The sequence below is a fragment of the Thamnophis elegans genome, chromosome 2 (genome assembly GCF_009769535.1).
Source record: "Thamnophis elegans isolate rThaEle1 chromosome 2, rThaEle1.pri, whole genome shotgun sequence".
Lineage (NCBI taxonomy): Eukaryota > Metazoa > Chordata > Lepidosauria > Squamata > Colubridae > Thamnophis > Thamnophis elegans.
In genome coordinates this window covers 29,649,744-29,670,536 of record NC_045542.1, presented here as the reverse complement: position 1 = coordinate 29,670,536, position 20,793 = coordinate 29,649,744, and the positions used below count along the sequence as shown (strand labels likewise).

The 20,793-nt window shown below is 39.9% G+C and overlaps 1 protein-coding gene across 5 annotated transcripts in view; it reads left to right on the top strand.

The window, feature by feature from the left end:
• The window catches only part of LIMA1 (LIM domain and actin binding 1), a 67,872-nt gene that overhangs the window by 30,333 nt on the left and 16,746 nt on the right, over positions 1–20,793 (top strand). For 3 of the 5 annotated variants that reach the window (XM_032209274.1, XM_032209273.1, XM_032209276.1), the window contains 3 exons: positions 11,360–11,471; positions 13,542–13,672; positions 18,313–18,420. In XM_032209274.1, coding sequence (XP_032065165.1) covers positions 11,360–11,471; positions 13,542–13,672; positions 18,313–18,420 — 351 coding nt within the window. The remainder of the gene's footprint in view (positions 1–11,359; positions 11,472–13,541; positions 13,673–18,312; positions 18,421–20,793) is intronic. The other 2 variants (XM_032209275.1, XM_032209277.1) reach the window with 1 other exon arrangement.

Here is a 20,793-nt window from a genome sequence, read left to right as displayed (position 1 = left end):
CATGGGGAATGTGTGTGTGCCTGCACTTATATTGTGATTGCAGGCAAACGTTCCTTGATTATTATTTTTTGAGTTGTGAAAACTAATGTTGAAGCTACAGTTTTTGCAACTTTTTCTGTCTGCATCCTGGCAAATGTTTCTGTCTGCTGCTAAATCTTCTCACAGGAAGAAGTGTGTGATGATAGGCTGAGAAATGCCTGTCTTCCACCAGTTTGACTTGCAAATTCATGGGCCTGCATTTTCCTATAAGTACTCGTGAAATCTGCTCCAGCATGTGGACTACAGACTGTATCCCTGGGGGAAATTGCAAATTGAGTAACAAGAAAATGAGTTGCATATGGTAGTGCTTGAAGTACTCTTTGGTTGACTTTTCCCAGTTTCTTCATAGTTTCCCGTCAGGTTAGTCCCTTGTATGTGTTCCAAGTATATGCTGGAATATAAACAAGATATAGTTGTGATTTAGAATTCCTCAGGGCTTTGAAAGGGATTACTTTGGAGGTCAAGCTAAATTTTGTAAATTAGATCTCAAATCTAGGTTGCACAGGAGCAGTTATTTACCTTAACTAGATACAGCCTGCGACGCTGATTGAGTGGTCCAATTAGATCTGAACATAACATGGATGAAATAGCTGGGTGTGTACAGCTATAACCAGACATGTGGACACCTGATCTGTAGACATAGATTACTCACGTTAAACATGTTTCAAAATTTAATGTAGATACTGCCTGTATTGGTTCAAGGCCAAATTTAAATCACTTAAGGTAGGAATATGCAACTTTTTCAGTTTTACCTCAATCTTTCAGTTAGAAAAAAAAAAACCTGGGCCCATAGAGAAAATATTTCATGCTCTTATAATTAGAAAGCTATTCTTAGCTATGGAGAAATGATCTTGCAGAAAGAATGTTTCAGCCTGAGGACAATGATCTTTAGTTGCATATTTATGATAGTTTACATTTTAAAAAAATGTCATAAAATTGTCCGTTGTAAAAGTGATATCCTAATAGATATGATTGTTGTGTAGTTTTGCAGTCACTGACAAATTAGTACTACAGAACATATGTTATAGCAGCATATTTAAGATTTTTCAGATGCACAAAAGTTCTGATAGTAAACTAGATCAGTGGTCCCCAACCCCCGGTCCGCGGACCGGTGCCGGGCCGTGGAGTACCTGGCACCGGGCGCGCAGTGGCCGGGGGCCATGATCGCTGCAGCGGCCGGGGGCCATGATCGCTGCAGCGGCCGGGGGCCATGATCGCTGCAGCGGCCGGGGGCCATGATCGCTGCAGCAGCCGGGGGACATGATCGCTGCAGCGGCCGGGGGACATGATCGCTGCAGCGGCCGGGGGACATGATCGCTGCAGCGCAAAGGCTCCTGGGCCGTGCGCAAAAGCTCCTGGGCTGTGCGCAAAGGCTCCAGGGAAGAGAGCCCCGCGCTGGTACGCACGTGATATAAAAATCAATGTGTCGTCGCGAACAATGCCCCCCCACCCCTGCGCGCGCTCAGCGGGCCACGGTAAAATTATCAAAGGTTGACTGGTCCGCTCTAGTAGCTAAACTTAATCAATTTGGGCAAAATCTTCTAAAATATAGGTGCAATGGACAGAATTAATTTACTACAAGGCTCCTGGAAACTTCAGATCAGGATTGGAATATATAATGCAGTTCCCATTGATTCATATGCCTGACGTGTCCCCAGTGTACCGACCTGATATGTTCAGAATCCACTAGATCAGGTGTCACCAACATTCGGACCTCAGGGACCACTAAATTCATAATTTAAATCCCACAGACCACTATATGATCTGCCTAATGACCGGCTGGGTGGGCGTGGCTAGGTGGTCATGTGACTGGGTGAGCATGGCCAACTCAATGTCAATCACGTCAACGGGATGCCTCGCCAGTGCCATCTATTCACCCCTCCAAGCACTCCTTGGCTCCCCAGCCGGGCTCCTTAGGGCCCCAGCAGGAAGCAGTTGTTGAGCTAAGCAGCCACCATGAGAAAGAGTTGGCAAAACAGCTCCATTCAAATTAGATCTGACCAAGAAGGAGGCTCAGCAGAAGCACCTCACCGAGGACTATGAGCGTAGGCTTTCCAAGCAGAGGGAAAACCTGTGGGAGTGTAAGGCCAGGTTCCAGCGCCTGGAGGCTCAGCAGGCTGAGGTGGTCATCCAGTTCCAGGCCATGATGCTGTCCCACTAGAACAAGGTCCTCTGGCTCTTCACCACCAGCAGCGCTTCCCCCCAGCCTTCACCCAAAGCCCCACACCAGGAGCCGAAGCAGACCCCAAGTTGGAATTTCTGCCTCCCTCTGCCCCGCGCAAAAAGACCCCGAAGGGGGAGACTCTCTGTAGCAACACAAATGTTCATTGCACATATTTGAGGACCCCTGATTTAGTGCAATATAAAAAATGCAAATAATTTTTCTGTGGACCACCATTGGTCCACGGACTACCGGTTGGTGACCGCTGCCTAGAATACATATATAGTTGCATATGGGTATTATATATGGGTTATCCAATAACTGGGAGCAGATGACAGCATTACAGAAATACTGATCTCTCTGTCAATAGACTTAAGCCCATTAAGAATGTCTTATTAGCCTCATGTGCAGCAAATCCTGCAAAATGCAGATCCTGAGACCAAACACATACAAGGGAAGGATGTAGTCTGAGCAATTGAAATATTGGAATACTTGGGGGACAGAGGAGAACCAATACCGTAGCGGTAAGAAAAGGACAGGAAGTGCCTCGTATATATTGCTTAGTCCAGGATTAATACATCATAAGATCGCAGATATTTTAGGCTGTGATAATCCTTACCTGATCTTACAACTAGGAAATGCTTGCTATTGAGTTAGAATTATTATCTTTAAAATAAGCTGACACAATAGATTCACAGTGAACTTCCATGAGCAAGAACTGATTGGGCATCAGCAGAAGTCAGTAGGGAAAAATTGGGGCCAAGGGAGAAGTCCTCTGAGGAGAAGAACGACAATTGATTGTTCAAAAGAAGTACATAATATGTTCATTGGATTGTTTAATAACTATAATAATATTGCACAGCAGTAAGAAGTAAACCTCTTTATCTTGTTGAAATCTGCAAACAAAATCTGTTTTAAATGTTTTGCAGACAAGAACAAGAATCCCCCCTCCCCCAAATTCTTCTATTTAAGGATTTTAAAAATCATTTTGTCATAATGCAGGAGGGGTATATATAACCTGTCAAAATCTAATAGTTCGGATGTAGAGCTGAAGAGAAATTTGATATAAAATGAGGCTTTCTCTCCCTGTTCCTTAAGACTAGTTCTTTTTAAAGTTCAGGAGCTCCTCTGAAATTGCATAATAGAGAACGGCAGACAATAGTAGGAATGGAAAAAACTTGATTGGCGGCCTTGTACAAACTGAAATGCCTTTGTGTTCACACTAGATATTTCTGGATTCAACTGATTTGTATTATATTGATTGACTGACTATTAAAATACAGAGGTGAAGGAAAGACTTGTAGAATTATGTGCTACGTGCTTTATGATAACGTCATTTCCTTTGCCTAAGACTTATTTGAAGACACACACAATATGGCTGTGCATGCAGCTTTGAAAATGATTCAAAAGAAGTGCTTTGGATCTTGCCCAAGGCCAAGCCTCTTTGTACTTTTCTTAAAGCAAGCTTCTGGTTGCATTAATTTTATGAGCATATTCCTTAAAGCAGTGGCATTTCTCTCTCCCTTTTGGACTTGTACAAGTTATGTGGTGGTCTTTGTGTGATGCTTTCAAGTAATTTTTGAAGCATGCATTGCACACAGTCCTAATAAACAATGTGGTCTTTCTTCAAAAGTTTGTCATTGGAAAGGCATTGCAGTAAGAGCAGTGAATTGCAGTCAATGGTTGATATCATCTGGAGAGATCCAGCCCTACTTGTGAAAATGCACTAGATAATGTTGCAGCAATCATTATCTTTCAAGCTGATTCTAGTTCCCAACAGATGGTTATTATGCAAGCAACCTTTAGGTCCTGGAGTAAAGGCATATGTGTCTAATTAATATATATCTCTATCTCTCTACCTACACCTACCTACCTACCTACCTACCTACCTACCTACCTACCTACCCGACCTACCTACCTACCTACCTACCTACCTACATACATACATATATATATATATATATATATATATATATATATATATATATATGACACATAAAATAAGTCTAATATTTTGTGTGTGTGTGTGTATCGTGTTTGTCCTGAAATAGGCCATGCCATATTTTTTGGATGGGCAAAAATATAAGCCCTCCCCTGAAAATAAGTCCCCTGGACAACCCTCCTCCCTCCAGCCAGGCAGAGCACCACTCACCAACGTAGCGATATCGCGAAGGCGCCAAGCCACGGGAGCCAGGGGGAGAAAGGTTGCTCACATTGCTTAGTGCCTTCGGGATACCGCTAGGTTGTGCCCAGCTGAGCGGGGGGTTGCCGGCGGCTGGTCTCTTGCAAGCAGGCTCCCAAACAGCCGGGCACAGCCTCAGGAGCGAACGGCTCTGTCCCCACCAGAGTCTTCCGGCAGCTGGCCCACAACCATAAGAGCGTACTCCCAGAGCAGCCGCTGCCAGAAAGACTCGGCAGCCGATCTTCAGAGTTTGGAAGCAGGAAAAGAAGTTAGGCTTGGAGCTCGGCGGTGGTGGTGCCCTGGCCCTGCAGGGAAATCTGGGCCACTGCATGTGAGGCTGGGAGGCATGCAAGCTTTGGGTGGAACAGACGCTCGTGCAATCTCCCTTTCCAGCCAGGCAGACCGCCATGCACTGACCTAGGGTATCCCAAATGTTCCAAGCCATGAAAAGCCTGCTAATTTGCAGAATGACTATAAAAATAGCCAGTAGCAAAATAGCAATACACTTAGACTTACACACTGCTTCTCAGTGCTTTACAGCCTTTTCTAAGCAGTTTACAGAGTCAGCCTATTGCCACCAACAATCTGCGTCCTCATTTTGCCGACCTCGGAAGGTTGAAGGCTGAGTCAACCTTGAGCCAGTGAGGATCAAACACCTGGTAGAATTAGCCTGCAATACTGCATTCTAACCACTGCACCACCACTGCTATTAAATACAGTATCTCAGAAGGCAAATGAGCCGCGGTGGTGCAGTGGTTAGAGTGCAGTACTGCAAGCTATTTCTGCTGCCTGCTGGCTGCCTGCAATTTGGCAGTTCAGATCTCACCAGGCTCAAGGTTGACTCGCCTTCCATCCTTCTGAGGTCGGTAAAATGAGGACCCAGATTGGTTGGGGGCAATATGCTGACTGTGTAAACCGCTTAGAGAGGACTGTAAAGCACTGTAAAGCAGTATGTAAGTCTTATTGCTATTGCTTTGCAGAATGCTTTCTATCCACCCATTAGACCTTTGTGCAGACCAAAGGCATTGCTATAAATGTTATGTTGAAATCTGTTAGAGCATGCTAACTTACTTTCATTTAAAATATTTTTAAAAGTCTTGTGAATGTTGGCCTTGATGGACCTTACTGAAGTCTTTGCAGGACCCAAGCTACGGACCCTGGTATTTAGAGAATGCCTTCTGAGTCTTTGTGTATTCACACATCTTACCCCCCCCCCCCCACTTTGCTTCTTATGCATTTTGGTAATCCTATATACCCTGATTGTAGTTCAAGCTCAAGATCTGGATAAAGATTACCTTTCTGGTTCCACGCAACCAATTATTATATTCATACTTTTAAACTACATTTTGCTGTATTAGTACCAACTCTGCAGTAATAAAATGTTTATATGCTGTTATATATCTTACACATAAGGACGCGGTGGCTTGGTGGCTAAGACACTGAGCTTGTCAATCAGAAGGTCCGCAGTTCAGCGGTTCGAATCCCTAGCACCACATAACGGAGTGAGCACCCTTTGCTTGTCCCAGCTTCTGCCAACCTAGCAGTTCGAAAGCACGTAAAAATGCAAGTAGAAAAATAGGGTATACTTTTGTGGGAAGGTAACAGCGTTCTGTGCACTTTCAGCATTAATCATGCCAGCCCATGACCACGGAGACGTCTTCAGACAGCTCTGCTCTTCGCTTTGAAACGGAAATGAGCACACCCCTAGAGTCTGGAACGACTAGCACATATGTGCAAGGGGAACCTTTATGTTTATATCTTATATAAGGATTGTTCTTAAATCATAGAATCTGAGACAGTTAGTAAATATGGTAGAGCCTAAAGCATCCCGAGGGGTTTCACTTTAGAATGTATCATCACATTATGCTCAATGGCAAGAACTCCAAGGTGAGATGTATTATGATGAGATTAGTGATCATGTCCTGTGCAAGCACAATGCAGCAGCAATATAGTAGATGAAAAACAACAAATTAATATTACCCCCAATACTGTAACTTCCCAGTGAGATGCATTCATTATGAGAATAGTGATCATGTCCTGTGCTAAGCACAATGCAGCAGCAATTATGAGATTAGAAAGCCAACAATTGGAAAGAGATTAAGTTGGCAAAGGCTGTGAAAGTGCCTAGAATAAAGAATATGTAGTCCATTTCAATAACAATATGGCACATAGTGGATTCTTGAGATTGGGACACCTCATTGCTTTGAAAATTGTTAGAATCCCATTTTAATTCATTTCAATGGCCTGGTTTTCGAGAATGATGACAGAAGAGATGCTGACAAAGCTTCCAGCTCCAGTATTTCTTTCCAGGCACTGACTTTTTGAGGACTTTGGCCATTAACCAGATAATTATCTAGAGAGTGTAGAATAAGTTGAAGACTTTTGAGCAGTGATCTCTAAAGAGGAAGGCTTTACAAAGGTTTCATAAACTGGAACTAATTTGGTGCTAGAGATTGGGATTCAGATTCAGAATAATTGCATACTTAATCGACCTTCCTCTGCTAAATGCCCCCAGATATATTGGCAATGTCACATTGCTTGTAGACTATACAAACTGGTTTTAGCTCACTGAAGAGTGGAATGCAAATTGCTATTGATTCAGCTTCAATCCCATTTAGCAGATCTGCAGTATGCTACTACATCTGAGCATGTGTAAATAACATATGTCTGAAGTGGTAGTTTTAAATCAAAATATTATAATAGTATTAGAAAAAATATTTGAAGACAATGCAAGCTCAATCTCAATGTGTGTTTTCTGCAAAATAGACCAAGACATTTAATGCAAAAATACTTTAGGAAGCTGTTTTTCTTGATTATGCTACACCTTACCCCTCTATACTTTGTCTATCTGTCAAATCCTCCTTTAAAAAGTAGTAAGTTCTAAAATGTCTAAGATATTTTATAATAAAATATCTTATTATAATAAAAATTAATATATCTACCCCCAGTCCTATCTGATACCCCATGACCTTTTTAAAACTGTATTTGCAAAATAGGGGCATCGACGTACCAAGGAAATAATCTGGTACATGTGATTGAAACAAACACATAAAATCTTGTGAAATTCTTTTAAAAATTCTGGATTGATACTTGAGCTGAGAATTGATCATTAAAGTATTTTTTGAAAGTTTAAACAGTTTGTATCCCATAGTCAAATGGCATTGGCTATATATGTAGTTATTCTAAAGATGACTGCTGTCGTGGTCCGCGAGCAGCCTGCGGAGCTGGCAGCAGAATCAGATAGTGAGGAGGTTGGGGAGGAACATGGGCCAGTCCTGGAGTCTGGGGAAGAGTCAGACAAAGGCTCTGCATCAGTGGCAGAGAGGGGGCCAGGGCCATCTGGGAGTTATGTGCTGCCTCCGGAGCCTCCAGAGTCGGACATCAGTGAGGCAGAGGAACAGGGGAGCTTGTTCCCGTGTGTGCATGTGCAAGAGCTGCCAGAAGGCAAGACAGTTAAGACAAAAGAGACAACTTAGCCCTCCCTAGGACATAAAGGAGGAGCAAAGCATATGAGCCTTTGCAGGAAGCATTTTGTTTGTGCTGGTCGGTTTAACTTCTGAAGCTCCGTTTTGACTCTTTCCTCCATGTGGCCTTGCAAGCTATGCCATTAGGTCTTTGGTAGTGTTTCAAGGGAGATAAAGGTGGGTGCTTATTAGCCTTATCCCGAAAGACTTTGGCAGGCTACTGTTGGACTCTTTACAAACTATTTGGGACTCATTACGGGCAGTGAATGAATATAATTCACAGACTTTGAATAATTTTGGGACTAAGCGTGTGCTTTTTACTGTATCAGGAAGCCTAGGTCCGAACAACTGCATTGGTAATCTTTTTTTTTTTTTTTAGTCTTGTGAATTAAATTGGATCATGCAACCTGGGAGGACAATTATGATAGTTTAGCTATTACACAAAACAGAGGATTTGCAGGTTTAGTAGTACGGCTATCCTTTGGGCAATGGCACATGTCTTTTACAATCAACACATAAATTCTACCACAACTTCCCTAATAACTTTTGCTGAGGACGGGCAGTTCTTAAAACTGTACAATGTAGCTTTGTTTTTTCCTTACACAGAATTTCATTAAGGTCTAAATGAGTTTTGTGTAACTTCGTTGGATTGTTCCAGGTAATCAGAGCCCTTATTTATTGTACCCATAGGCACTCTTTCCTTTAGCTGCTTTAAACATCTAGGGGCTGACTCCTACCTAAGCATAATCAAGCAGAAACTGCTTACTTAAAAATACGATGCCACGTCCTTTCAGTTTTGTGAGCAACATTGAGCCTGTATTTTAGAATTCTAGATGTGATCAGGACTTCTTTGCTGTGACTACAGTATTGAAGGAAAAATTATTAGAGGGTAAGTACCGTATTTTTGCAGAGTATAAGACGCACCTTTTTACACCCCCCCCCCAAAAGAGGGGTGAAAATCTGGGTGCGTCTTATACACTGAACTATGGCATTTTTGACCCTCCTGAAACTCTGCCCCTTCACAAAAATGGACTTGTAGAGGTTTGGGAAGCCGGCAAAGTGCTCCTGAGGGCTGAGGAGGACAAAAACAGCAAAAAAACCGGGCCATTTTCCCCTCATTTTGCCCCCCCTCCAGCCCCCAGGAGCACTCTACAAGCCTCCCTAAAGGCGTATTCATGCCCTTGGCAAAAAACGGGGCCATTTTTGCCCCCATCCCCAAGCCCCCAGGAGCACACTCTGCATATACTGTTTTTCCACAAAAGATGAGGCGTGCAGAGCGTTTGGGAGGTCTACAGACTGCAAAAACTTTTTTTAAATTTACCTCTTCAAAGTCTTGGTGCGTCTTATACTCTGCTGCGTCTTATATTCTGAAAAATAAGATAGCAGCTTTAGAAAAGCTGTGGCGAAAGGTGGAAGAGCCATGGACATTGATGTCCATCTTAATAGTTCCTCAATATGGAAATAAATCAATTTTGTTTCCTTTTTTCCTGTTGCAGATTTCTAGACTTGTTTTTCCTTAAGGTATGGTGACAAGAAAAACAAAATCCATAAACATCTTTACTTTTATCCACAAGCAATTCTTTGAGTCAGATTAGTTTGAAGTCAGCCATCTGTCTCCTATATCCTTTCTGCTATTGGTGACAATATGGGCTTCAGGACATTATGATTTTTTCTGCTGTCATGCACATATACCAAAGGTCAGCATGCACACATTCATTCTTTCCTCTAATGAAATGCTTTTTCTTGTTGGTTCTAAACTTTTTACAAAGGCTGTTCACTACCTTGGAAGTACTTGTGTGTGATATCCGTAGTAGGGTGTATCACTTGCTTTCTTTCACATGTTTTCTGATTCTCTGCAGCGCTGTGATTTCTGGAACTTATGCGCTGGCTTACAATTCTATTGCCTAATGCTTCCCTTCTTGAGTATAGAAAAATGCATGCCCAGATGAATTCCTGTCTGCTGACAGCATCTTAATAAGCAGAGGAGAAAGGGCTCCTGAGAAAATTAGAGCAATCCCTGAGCTTTCATTTTTAATGAAACCGAATCTATTTGATGTCTGCATGCACTGTATAAAAATGGACTTTATTGCTAAAATTTGTGTTTTGATTAAGTGTCGCAGTATGAAGTTTAACAAGAACCATCTTTCTCAATTTGGAAAGCAAGATTTCTATTCCCCCCCACCAATCCCTCCATGTTTCCTATTACCGTAAAGATTATTTGAAATCAAACTGCTTTAAAATAAAACATCTCTCACTGATGAATTGCTCAATGGCTTTGTTGATTAATCTGTTGATTGTTTTTTTTGGCTTATGGAGTCACTCAAATTTTTTAATTAGATTGGAGAGGATTCCACTGCTATTTATTGTCATGTTGTATCTCATTGAGATCATTGGATGTTGTGTGTAAAGGAGGTGATGTTGGGAAATAGGTGTATGTATGCCTGTGTGTATTTTAACCTTCTTTTTTTACTATATCTAAATGATATGCCATTTTTAATAACATCAAATGCCAATGCAATTGCTATAATTTCTGCTAAAGGATCAAAATAGGATTTTAAAAATATACTGGGTTCCATTGGCAGCTTATATCCAGAGCTTTGACTTTGGATAGATGAATTTGTGGACTGTTCGTTTCTTAACAACCACATTAAAGAATTTGAGCCAGGATATATTCAATTCTAATTCGTAAAATAGAACTTTCACAACGCAAATGTGTTCCTGCCATTAGACACAAAAATGCCTAAAATATAATGGCCTCCTTAATAAACAATGAAAATTAAGTTGATATATGCATTTATTTCTTCTTAGGGTTCCTTAGTAAAAGCCCAGTATGACAGAGTGGCACCTTCAGGCCAGATCTCCTGATATATCTTAGTTGGTTGGATCTAACAATTTTCAGGCACCTAGAATTTCACATAAAATGAATGCAGGTAGTCCTCAACTTACAAACAGTTCATATCAATGACCATTCAAAGTTACAACAGCACTGAAAAAAGTGACTTATGACCACTTTTCACACACATGACCATCACAGTATCCCCCTGATATGTGATCAGATTTCAGATGCTTAGCAATCAGTTCATATTTATGACTGTTGCTGTGGTCCCAAGATCATGTGATCACCTTTTGCGACCTTCTCACAAGGAAACCAATTGGGGGGGGGGGGAAGAGCCAGATTCACTTAACAGTCAGGTTGCTAACTTATCAACTGTGGCAAGAACGGTCGTAAAGTGGGCAAAACCCCACTTATAACTGTCTCACTTAACAACACAATGTTGGGCTCCATTGTGGTCACAAGTTGAGGACTACCTGTACAGTCAACCTAACTAAATTAATGTTTACCATCTTGAATAATTCTTAGTGGTTACCATTCATTTAGAATTCATTGAGAGAGAAAAGAACATCTTCGGTTGCTGTGTGATATTGTTGATCTTTCTTGCTTCTACTTCCTATTTCCTTCTCTTCATTTGGTGACTAAACAAATAATAAACAGAAAATCTTTCCTTTTTAAAGCAGGTTGTTCACGACCATGGCAGAACTGCTGAGGGTAGAGTGTTCTCAGAGAGCCACTTCTTTTCAGAGGACCTCGACTTACCTCAGGGAGAAAGAAGCCACAATTCTTCATGTGAGCAAGCTTTTTTCTTCCTATATATATATATATAAAATGGCTTTGTGTTTGTGTGGGTATTGTTCCAGCATACTCTGGAACGCCTCGAGCAATTTCAACCAAACCTGGTGCACAGATTATTTACCCTTTGGAAACAAATACTATGTGGGTAAGACACTCCTAACACCCTCAGGAGTTAAGATACAGCCTTTTGTGCCTTAAAATGGCTTCTACTGTCCTGCCTTAAAATGGCTTCTAATTTGCAGCACTGTGGAAATGCCATGGTAATGGCTTCACAGTATTCCACAAGGGGCTCCATCTGGTAAGGGGGGTAAATCCAACATTAGAAATTGTGGCGACATTCATAGAAGGAGGGTTGGAATAAATAAATACCCGGCCAGCGCCAGAATGTCAGCTAGTATTTAATATAGTTGGGATGACTCCTATATGTACAATGGCAAGCACAGTATTCACCCTTTTAATAAAGAAGAAGGGCACCTCAAAATATTAAACAACTTAAATGCAAATATATCTAATTAATTTATATGAAGCAGCTAAAAGAAAATATAGGATAAATGCTTATATATTGCTAATATATTGAAACTGTGTGCCTGATCATTATAATATGCAAGATTTATGTTTGGGTAGTCCTTGACTTTTCAATTGGATTTCTTTAAAAAAATATGTAATCTTCAGTATCGATATTTCCACATATTCATAGCTACTCTACTACTAAACCAGGCTTCTTGTGATGACCTCTGTTTACTTGAAGGCAGGATACTAATGCATCCCTTTGATAAAATGGAAATGTCTTTGGGGATTGCGGTCACTACCACTGCTATATCCTTGTGTGCAAAAGAGATAACATGGTTGTATGTTTTTCTTTGGCGTAGAGACAGGTCTCCGCAGTTATGACAGTATAATTGTTGATAGATATAAATTACACTCATATCAACGGTGGTGGCATACCGTGTTTCCCTGAAAATAAGACAGGGTCTTATTTCTTTTGACCCCTGAAATAAGCACCTGGCCTTATTTTGGGGGAGGTCTTATTATTTTTGAGGTACAGGAGGTGGCGAGCATGATCACCTCAGAGCTGCTGCTGTGTTGCAATATTTTCGCATGCGCTCAAAAGCCTGATTGGGCTTATTATCCAGGGAGCTCTTATTTTCAGGGAAACGGGGTAGTAATTACACGAAATGTGGCCATGCCACAGCAGAAGCAGCAGGACTTTCCTGTTTTTCTTGGCAAACTAGACAACTGGGACAGTTTTTAAGTCAAGTGTGATTTGTACTATTTGTAATTGGGTGACATAAAGTACAATTTGTGCTTGTATGAACCTCAGTCCTGTGCTCCCAAGCAACCACTTCAACTCCAGTTCTGGATGATACGTAAGTTCAGAAATAACCTCGTACATTTCTCAAATGGGAATGGGGGAGCCAAAAGCATAAGCATCTAAATCATGTGGTTTCCCCAACTTGTATTTTTGTTATTTTATTTTGGTCATCTTTTTGTTTTCAAAAGGGTACGCGGGTGAAATTCAGCAGGTAGGTTCTGGAGAACCAGTAGCGGACATTTGAGTATTTTGGAGAACTGGCAAAATATCACCTCTGGCTGGCCCCAGAGTGGGGTGGGAATGGAGCTTTTGCAGTATCCTTTCCCTGTCATGCCCACTAAGCCACACCCCAGAATGGTAGTAAAAAAAAATTGAATTTCATCACTGGTACTACTCACATCCAGATCTGATGCTATTGCTTATAATTTAGTTTTAAATTAGTAAAGAAACCAAGGGAATCTTTAAATAGGGCAAAGTTCTTTCTTTAAGGTAAACATTTTGAGTTGGAATTAATTCATGCCCTTTGGCCACCTGGGTTATGAAGTGGTTGTTGTGTTAACCAGATTGAAGTTTTCAATCTCTTACAATGGGTCTCGGTATCAGCAGCTGTGTATGTTTATTCTAGAAGATCAGTGTTTTTCAAAACTTTCAAGCATGCTGTCTGGGGAATGCTGGGATTTGAAGTCCACACATCTTAAACCTTAAAAGTTTGAAAAATATGGTTCTAGATAATTTGCTTTATTCCTCTGCAGTTTCAAGCTCAGAGAAAGCAGAGAACAGGAGAAACCTAGAAATACCTCGCTTTTCAGAAACATCCATCAAGGATAGGCTTGCTAAGTACCAAGCGGCTGTGTCCAAGCAGAGTGGCTCTCACAGTTATGTGGTAAGTTTTACTTTTTAGAGATGGATGGCTGTCACTGCTCTGCAGTAGAAGATTCCATTTAAAACAGGGGTCTCCAACCTTGGCAACTTTAAGCCTGGCGGACTTCAGCTCCCAGAATTCTGCGAGTTGAAGTCCACTAACCTTAAAATCACCAAGATTGGAGACCCCTGGTCTAAAATGTTACTGATGACTTTGTCCTGAATACTCAAAATTCCTGAGTCATGATTTTTTTCCCTTTTAAAGTCTTGTTTCTAATTAAAGCTAGTGGAACCTCTGTCAAGTTCTTTTTATATGTGTGGGATTTTTCTCTGACTTTTTTTTCCTCAGGGGATAAGCTTTGCTTACCTGTGAGAATCGAAAAGGTTTTTAAAAATTACCATTATCATCTACAACTCCTACATTACACCAAAGCACTTCATTTTGGAATAAAAGAACTATCAGAGATTCCATATTTCCATACAGGAATAAATGGAAAAATTTTGTGCTATTTTGTTCAGCATGGAAAGAATTGTGTTTCTAATGTCTGGCTTCTTTGCTTTTCAATAAAATATAATTTACATGTAGGAGCCCATTCCCTGTGTTTTGTGTATTTCTTGATGGCGAATTGTGATGTAGATTGAGGTCTAGTAGATAAATATCCTCTTGCAGGGTGAGAGGAATTCAGGAGTCCTTGTGCTCTCTGAACGTAGTTGTTTGCGAACATTTCATTACCTGACCAGGTAACATCAGTTTGAACATTGGATGTCCACCTAAGACTTCAAGGACCAATTGAAAGAAATAACTTCAAGGACCAATTGAAAGAAATAATAACTCCAGATCACACCACAATGCTGACAGATGTTGCATGAAGGAGATGCAACTTGAAGGAGATACTCTTTTTGTCTTGTGTTTTTGCAGCAAGTGGGGGAAAGACTGGCTTAGGGGAATAATTAATGAGTGGACAGCAGTTTATCAAATGAACAATTTCAAGAAAGCCAAATATTGCAACTCAAGTCTCCTAGAACAGCTACTAGCAATGCCCAGTAGCCTGGTCTAAGCAAAAAGAACTTTGAGAATGAGATACTTTATTTTATTTATTTTTGTTTTCTCAAACATGTACAAAATAACAGGTATAAGTATAAACATGAACAAAGGAAGTAAATACAGATAAATGGAGACAGTACGACAGGGACAGTAGCCACACTGGTGCGCTTATGCATGCCCCCTTGACGGACCTCTTAGGAATAGAGTGTGGTCCACGGTCCATTTATGTCTCAAAAGTGCTTTTTCAAAAGGCAACTGGGCTTTCTTTATTTTTTTCTTGAAGTCATTTCACTTCTCATCCAACACATTTCAACCAATGAAACTTCTACATTCTTGCCTTCAAATATGATGTTTCCTGCATGTTTTCCTTGGTAAATGTGCTGAGCACTGCCCTTAACTATGGGTGCTAAAGTATCAAGATTCCCAAGTCCTGCAGTATCAGTAGATTTGTTTTTTGCATGGGAGTGGAGATGCTTACAGAATGCTTTTTTGTGCTACTAGATTCTAGAAATAAAGAATTGTAAGCAACAACTAGTTAAAATGAGTTGGCTATATTTTAAGGAGACCATAACATTTAAAGTAATAAATATACAGTATCCTGTCCTGCTGACTGAACATTTTACTGTGTTCTGTATATTTGAAAGAGGTTAGTAAATTAATGTGAACCTAGGATAGATCAATATCTACTTGAATAATTTCAATATCTACTTGAATAATAGATCAATGTCTACTTGAATAATTTCTGGAGGCTGTGCAATAAATTAGCAAGTATTTAACCACCTGTTTTGCAAAAGAAGATTTCTTCCCAAATTAGGCCACTGAAATTTTAAAAAAAGCTTGAAGAAAACTGGATTCTTATATACAAATGCAGTTCTGAAATTGAAAACATTTTTGGTCTTAAAACTGCCTGTAAGTGTTTAGATGTCCTCCTCCCTGCTTGCAGTATTTTTTTGCACTCAATTCCAGTTCATGTTCTTTGAAGTTCTAGGAAAAAGTAGTAGTTCCCAACTCTGCTAACTCATTTGTCAGCAGTTCTTATAAAAAGGAAGGAATGTGAATGTAAGGCTAATTTGTGATAAAGCCTGAACAGCTGATTGAGGTTAGACTTCAATTGTCTATTCTATGAAACCCATAATAACAGTTGTTACATATTATTTTAGAGAGCGGATAGGTTCCTTAAAGCTTAAGAGAATAAGGAATGGCATTTTACTTGGAAATTTGATAAGAGAAACAATTTCACGTGCAAAACAGAGATGTTTTCTGTATCTGCATAGGAATACTCTAACTGTAAATAAATTTTGTTAGTGGGTGGGGTGGGATTTTCATCTGTTTACAAAGATCTAGATTAATTTATCCAAGTATGATTCTCTCAGGCCATGTTAGACTACAACTCCCATCCAAAACAGTAGGCTTGACCACTGGAATTGTAATCTAACATATCTCAAGAGTACCATGTAGAAGATAGCATATACAGTATAAATTTCAGAACTCTATAAATAAGGAAGTAGAATAGAGGCCATCAGCCCAAACAACCCTATCATATATCATTGGAGTTTATCTTATGTTTCTCTTACAAAAAGAGCCGAGGTGGCGCAGTGGTTAGAGTGCAGTACTGCAGGCTACTTCAGCTGACTGCTAGCTGCAGTTCAGCAGTTCAAATCTCACCAGCTCAAGGTTGACTCAGCCTTCCATTCTTCCGAAGTTGGTAAAATGAGAACCCAGATTGTGGGGCGCAATAGGCTGACTCTGTAAACAGCTTAGAGAGGGCTATAAAAGCACTATGAAGTGGTATATAAGTCTAAGTGCTATTGCTATTATGTTCTTTAGCTTAGCAAACAGAGATTTTGGGGATGAACAAAGTGCATTTTCTTCCTAAGCCTTTGCAAAAGCCTAAAATGATTTTAAAGGAAAATGTTTCTCTTTCCCCAAATTCTTTGCAGATGACAAGGCAAGCAGGAAATGGCATGGAAAATAGCTCTCCTCCTGCTATTTTGCATATTTAATAGTTGTCTGTATGCATGTATTGCAGAGGAAGAAGTAGACGTTTGCCTGCAAATAAAGCTTTTCTTTTGTCAGTGCAAAAGTCATCACTCATGCCTACTCCACAGGGAAAATCATAAACCATACTCATTGCAGTTTCTTTTTCCCAAAATACAGCTAGCTTTCTAACAAAAGAAAAAAATATTATTTTAGTATTGGGAGGGTTACCAGTTTGATATCCCTTGTTCTTGTTAACATAAGAAAAAATATTTTTTCTCAACCCTGTGAAGTTTTTATAATGATGTTTTGATATTTTTGAACTTTTAAAATTCCATACAGTGAAGTATTTCCCACAGTAACAGCTTGGCACTATTACTTTCCCTGTAGCAATGCTTTGGCATTTAAGAAAGAATTTAATTTTAGTGAATTATGATTCTCCCAGTAATAATTTTTGCAATCATTTTCTCACAGCTGCAATTCTCCTCGCTCACCTTCCTTTTAACAGGAGCATATAGGCACTTTTATCCAACAGCATGACTTACTAGTGCAATTAACGGTACTGATTACATAATGTAAATTAATTTAAGTTAGCACCAGTGTGAGATTGACATGAATGTTATGCCTATTTCGCTGGGCAAAAAAAGCCACCAGGGCTGTAATGGAATTATTTAAACAGACAGAAACCAAATTTGTAGGAGAAGGTCTATTGCCACTGAGTTGAGACTAGTAACTGCCAAGGGAGAGCTTTTTCCAGGATTGTTCCTTACTGGTGAAATATTCTGTACAAGAAATGTTCTGTATTCTTTAAGACTACAATTGGAACCAGAATTTCTGTTGCCAAACAAGGTGGTTAAGTGAGTTGTGCCTGGTTTTATGTGCCTTGTTAAGCAAATCACCACAATTTTAAATGAATAATGCAGTTATTAATCGAATCCAGTTTCCCCCATTGACATGGAGATGTTGCAACCATCTTAAGTGGAAAGAACAATCATGATTGTTACTTTTTTACGTGCTGTTGAACGTTCACTAAAGGAATGGTTGTAAGTGAGGGCCACATATCAATGCTTCTATTTAGAGATTCACTGGGAATTCTTACTGATTATTCTAGAAATCTTAGCTTTCAGACAAGTTTCTTTAGCATAATATATGTGGACCTGGTCCTACTGTTAAGATTTTAAGGGAGGTGGTATGCCTTTGGTTTATTATTAATTGATTGATCGACTTTGCAGATTTTAGTTCATTATAAAATGAATTTATCATTTCAGTTCTAGCCTTTCCCTCAAAAAAGAGGCTGAAAATCCGGGTTTGTCTTATACACTGAATACAGTATTTTTGCCTCCCCAAACCCCGCTCCCTTCAACCAAATGGCCATTTTTTGCTCAATTCCCCTCCCCAAGCACTCTATAAGCCTTCTAAAGGCTATACATGCCCTTTTTAAACAAAACAAAACCCAGGCTCATTTTTGTGAAAAACGGGTCATTTTTGGGAGGTCTGCAGAGTGCAAAAACTTTTTTTTTTAAATTTGCCTCTTCAAAATCTTGGTGCATCTTATACTCTGAAAAATACGGTACTCAACCCACATTCAATTAATCTAAAGACCAATATTTATTCTAACTCAAGCGTTTGGGTTTTTTTAGAATGAGACTCAAACTACTGAAAATGAAGACAAAGACTACAATTATGAGCAGAAGGAGAATTTTCCACCATGTTCTGACAATTTATTTCCCCAGCACATTGAAGAAAAGGTAAGAGGATTGCCATGGTGCTAAAAATTAAAACAACCCAGATATGGAATTCCTGTGAATGTTTAAAATGGGATTGTATGTACTGATGAAAATTGGTGAATACATGTTCTGGTTATAAGATTGTGGAAACATTTCAATCTAAAATGTATACCATGTATGATTAACAAAATGTATATATTTTATTTTACCTTATTAGCATAAAACCAGTGTTTCTCAATCTCAGAAATCTTTACAAGTGAGATTGTGGACTTCAATCCCCAGAATTTCCTAGCCAACATGCTGGCTAAGGAATTCTGGGATTTGAAGTCCATGTTAAAATCACTGAAATTGAGAAACACTGTCTTAGACTGAATAAGAGTGGACCTTTAATATGTTATTATAATATCCAGGATACATTTTAGTAGCTTTTTGTTTCCAAGCATAGATTAATAGAGTCATTGAACGTGAAATAATGTGTAGCGTAGTGTGAGATGCCCAATAAAAAAAATTCCTGTGCAGAACCCATACCCTTATTTCCTGAAAGCTATTGGCACATTTTTATTCCTTACATAGAACTTTTTCTCTACATTGTCAGGCAAACTGATCTTAATCCTATCCTAGTAACCTCTTGGTTTGTTGGGAGTTGCTTCCCCAACAGAAGGTCAGCTCATTTTAAAGCAACCATCGATTAAAGAAGTAATTTCCCTTATTTGTTCTTTTCCTACAGCTGAATGGATGCGTTCAGTAAAAGGCCTCTTCCTGCTGATTTGAAAGAGTGAATAATAACTTATGATTTTTATAGGCTTTTTTGTGGCTTTCCCCAGTTAAGCACTTGCTTGATATGCATGAGAATTTCATGCAGGAAATGTGGAAATGAGAGGTGGGGAAAGTTTTTACAGCTTTTCTAGTATAGGAAGAATGTGTGCAAGAATATTTAATAAACCTACCAGCATGTTAATTGCATGCCAAAAGCACTGCTTCATATCACGTGAGGGCTTAAAACATGAGTGTCTTTCACTGAGAGTGCTGTTGAATGTGCTGTGAAATGCCTGGGATCATCTGTTTCTCCAGATCAGACCCCCAAGCACAGAATGTTAGCCCAGCTTACTTGGCTTCTTGTTAATTTGCAGTTTAATTGCTCACAATGGGGCTTTCACTGTAAATTAGAAGGAAGCTGCAGTTAAGGTTATTATGGTATATTAATTCCTTAATTGAGCAGTCTTAAGGTGCATTTGATTTAACAGGGTGAATATTGGGGGGGGGGCACGGAGACATCCTATTACTCAGAATATGGCACAACTGTTTTATGATTGCTCTATACTCAAGCATGATGTGCACATGTGTATACACACATAGAAACATATACTCTGTGCATGTGTGTACATATTGATCAGTCCTCTGAAATTCCAGATAGAACCTCTCCTGTAGATAAAATACTGAGTTCTACTTTTATTAAGTGAAGATAAACTGGTGTTTCTTCCTGATACGGTACAGGGTTCTCAAATGTGGAAAGAATAAGCATTGACATGCAAATTAAAAACTGTAATGCAAGTAGCAAGATGTTAAAAGATAATCAATCAGGGTTGAGGAAAAAAATGTGGGAGATTGCAGGTAGTCCTGGACTTAGTATTCTAATAGAGCCTGCCCATTGCAGTCATAAGTCGTGATGGTTATAAAGCCGGTCACCCAAATGACCAACCTAATTATACAACCTTTTCTTATGGCCATCATTATGCATTTCGAGGCATTTTGTCAAAACCCAAAAGTATTTCAACAAAATTTAACAGTCACATGACCACAGGATATTGCAAACAGATGTAAATGCAGGCTAGTTGATGGGCACCCAAAATAAGTCATGTGATTGGGGGGGGGTTTGGAACTTTGGAACAGAGTCTTTACATACCTTTGGAGAGAGGGGTATCTATTGTAAATTCAAACAGTTGCTAAGTGACCAGTTGTAAGTCAAAGACTATGTATATACTACTTACATGGAGAAACAAAGGTGCATAGAAAGATAGTATCACCCCAGATGCTTCTCTTGATTTCTGAAGACTGCATGTTCAAAAGCTACATGGCATGGTGGTGCAATGGTTAGAACGCAGTATTGTAGGCTAATTCAGTTCACTGCCAGTTGTTCGGTCTTGTCCGGCTCAAAGTTGACTTGGCCTTCTTCCAAGGTCAGTAAAATGAGGACCCAGATTGTTGGGGGCAATATGATAACTCTGTTAAACCACTTAGAGAGTGCTATAAAGCAGAGGTCTCTAACCCCCGGGCTGGGGCCCAAAACTGGGCCCCAGCCCATGTTCAGAACTTGGCCAAGTGAGTGGCAGACAAACACATATGGAGTTCCACTTATGCGAGCAGCAGGTGTTTACACTCATGTGCAAAGCTGCA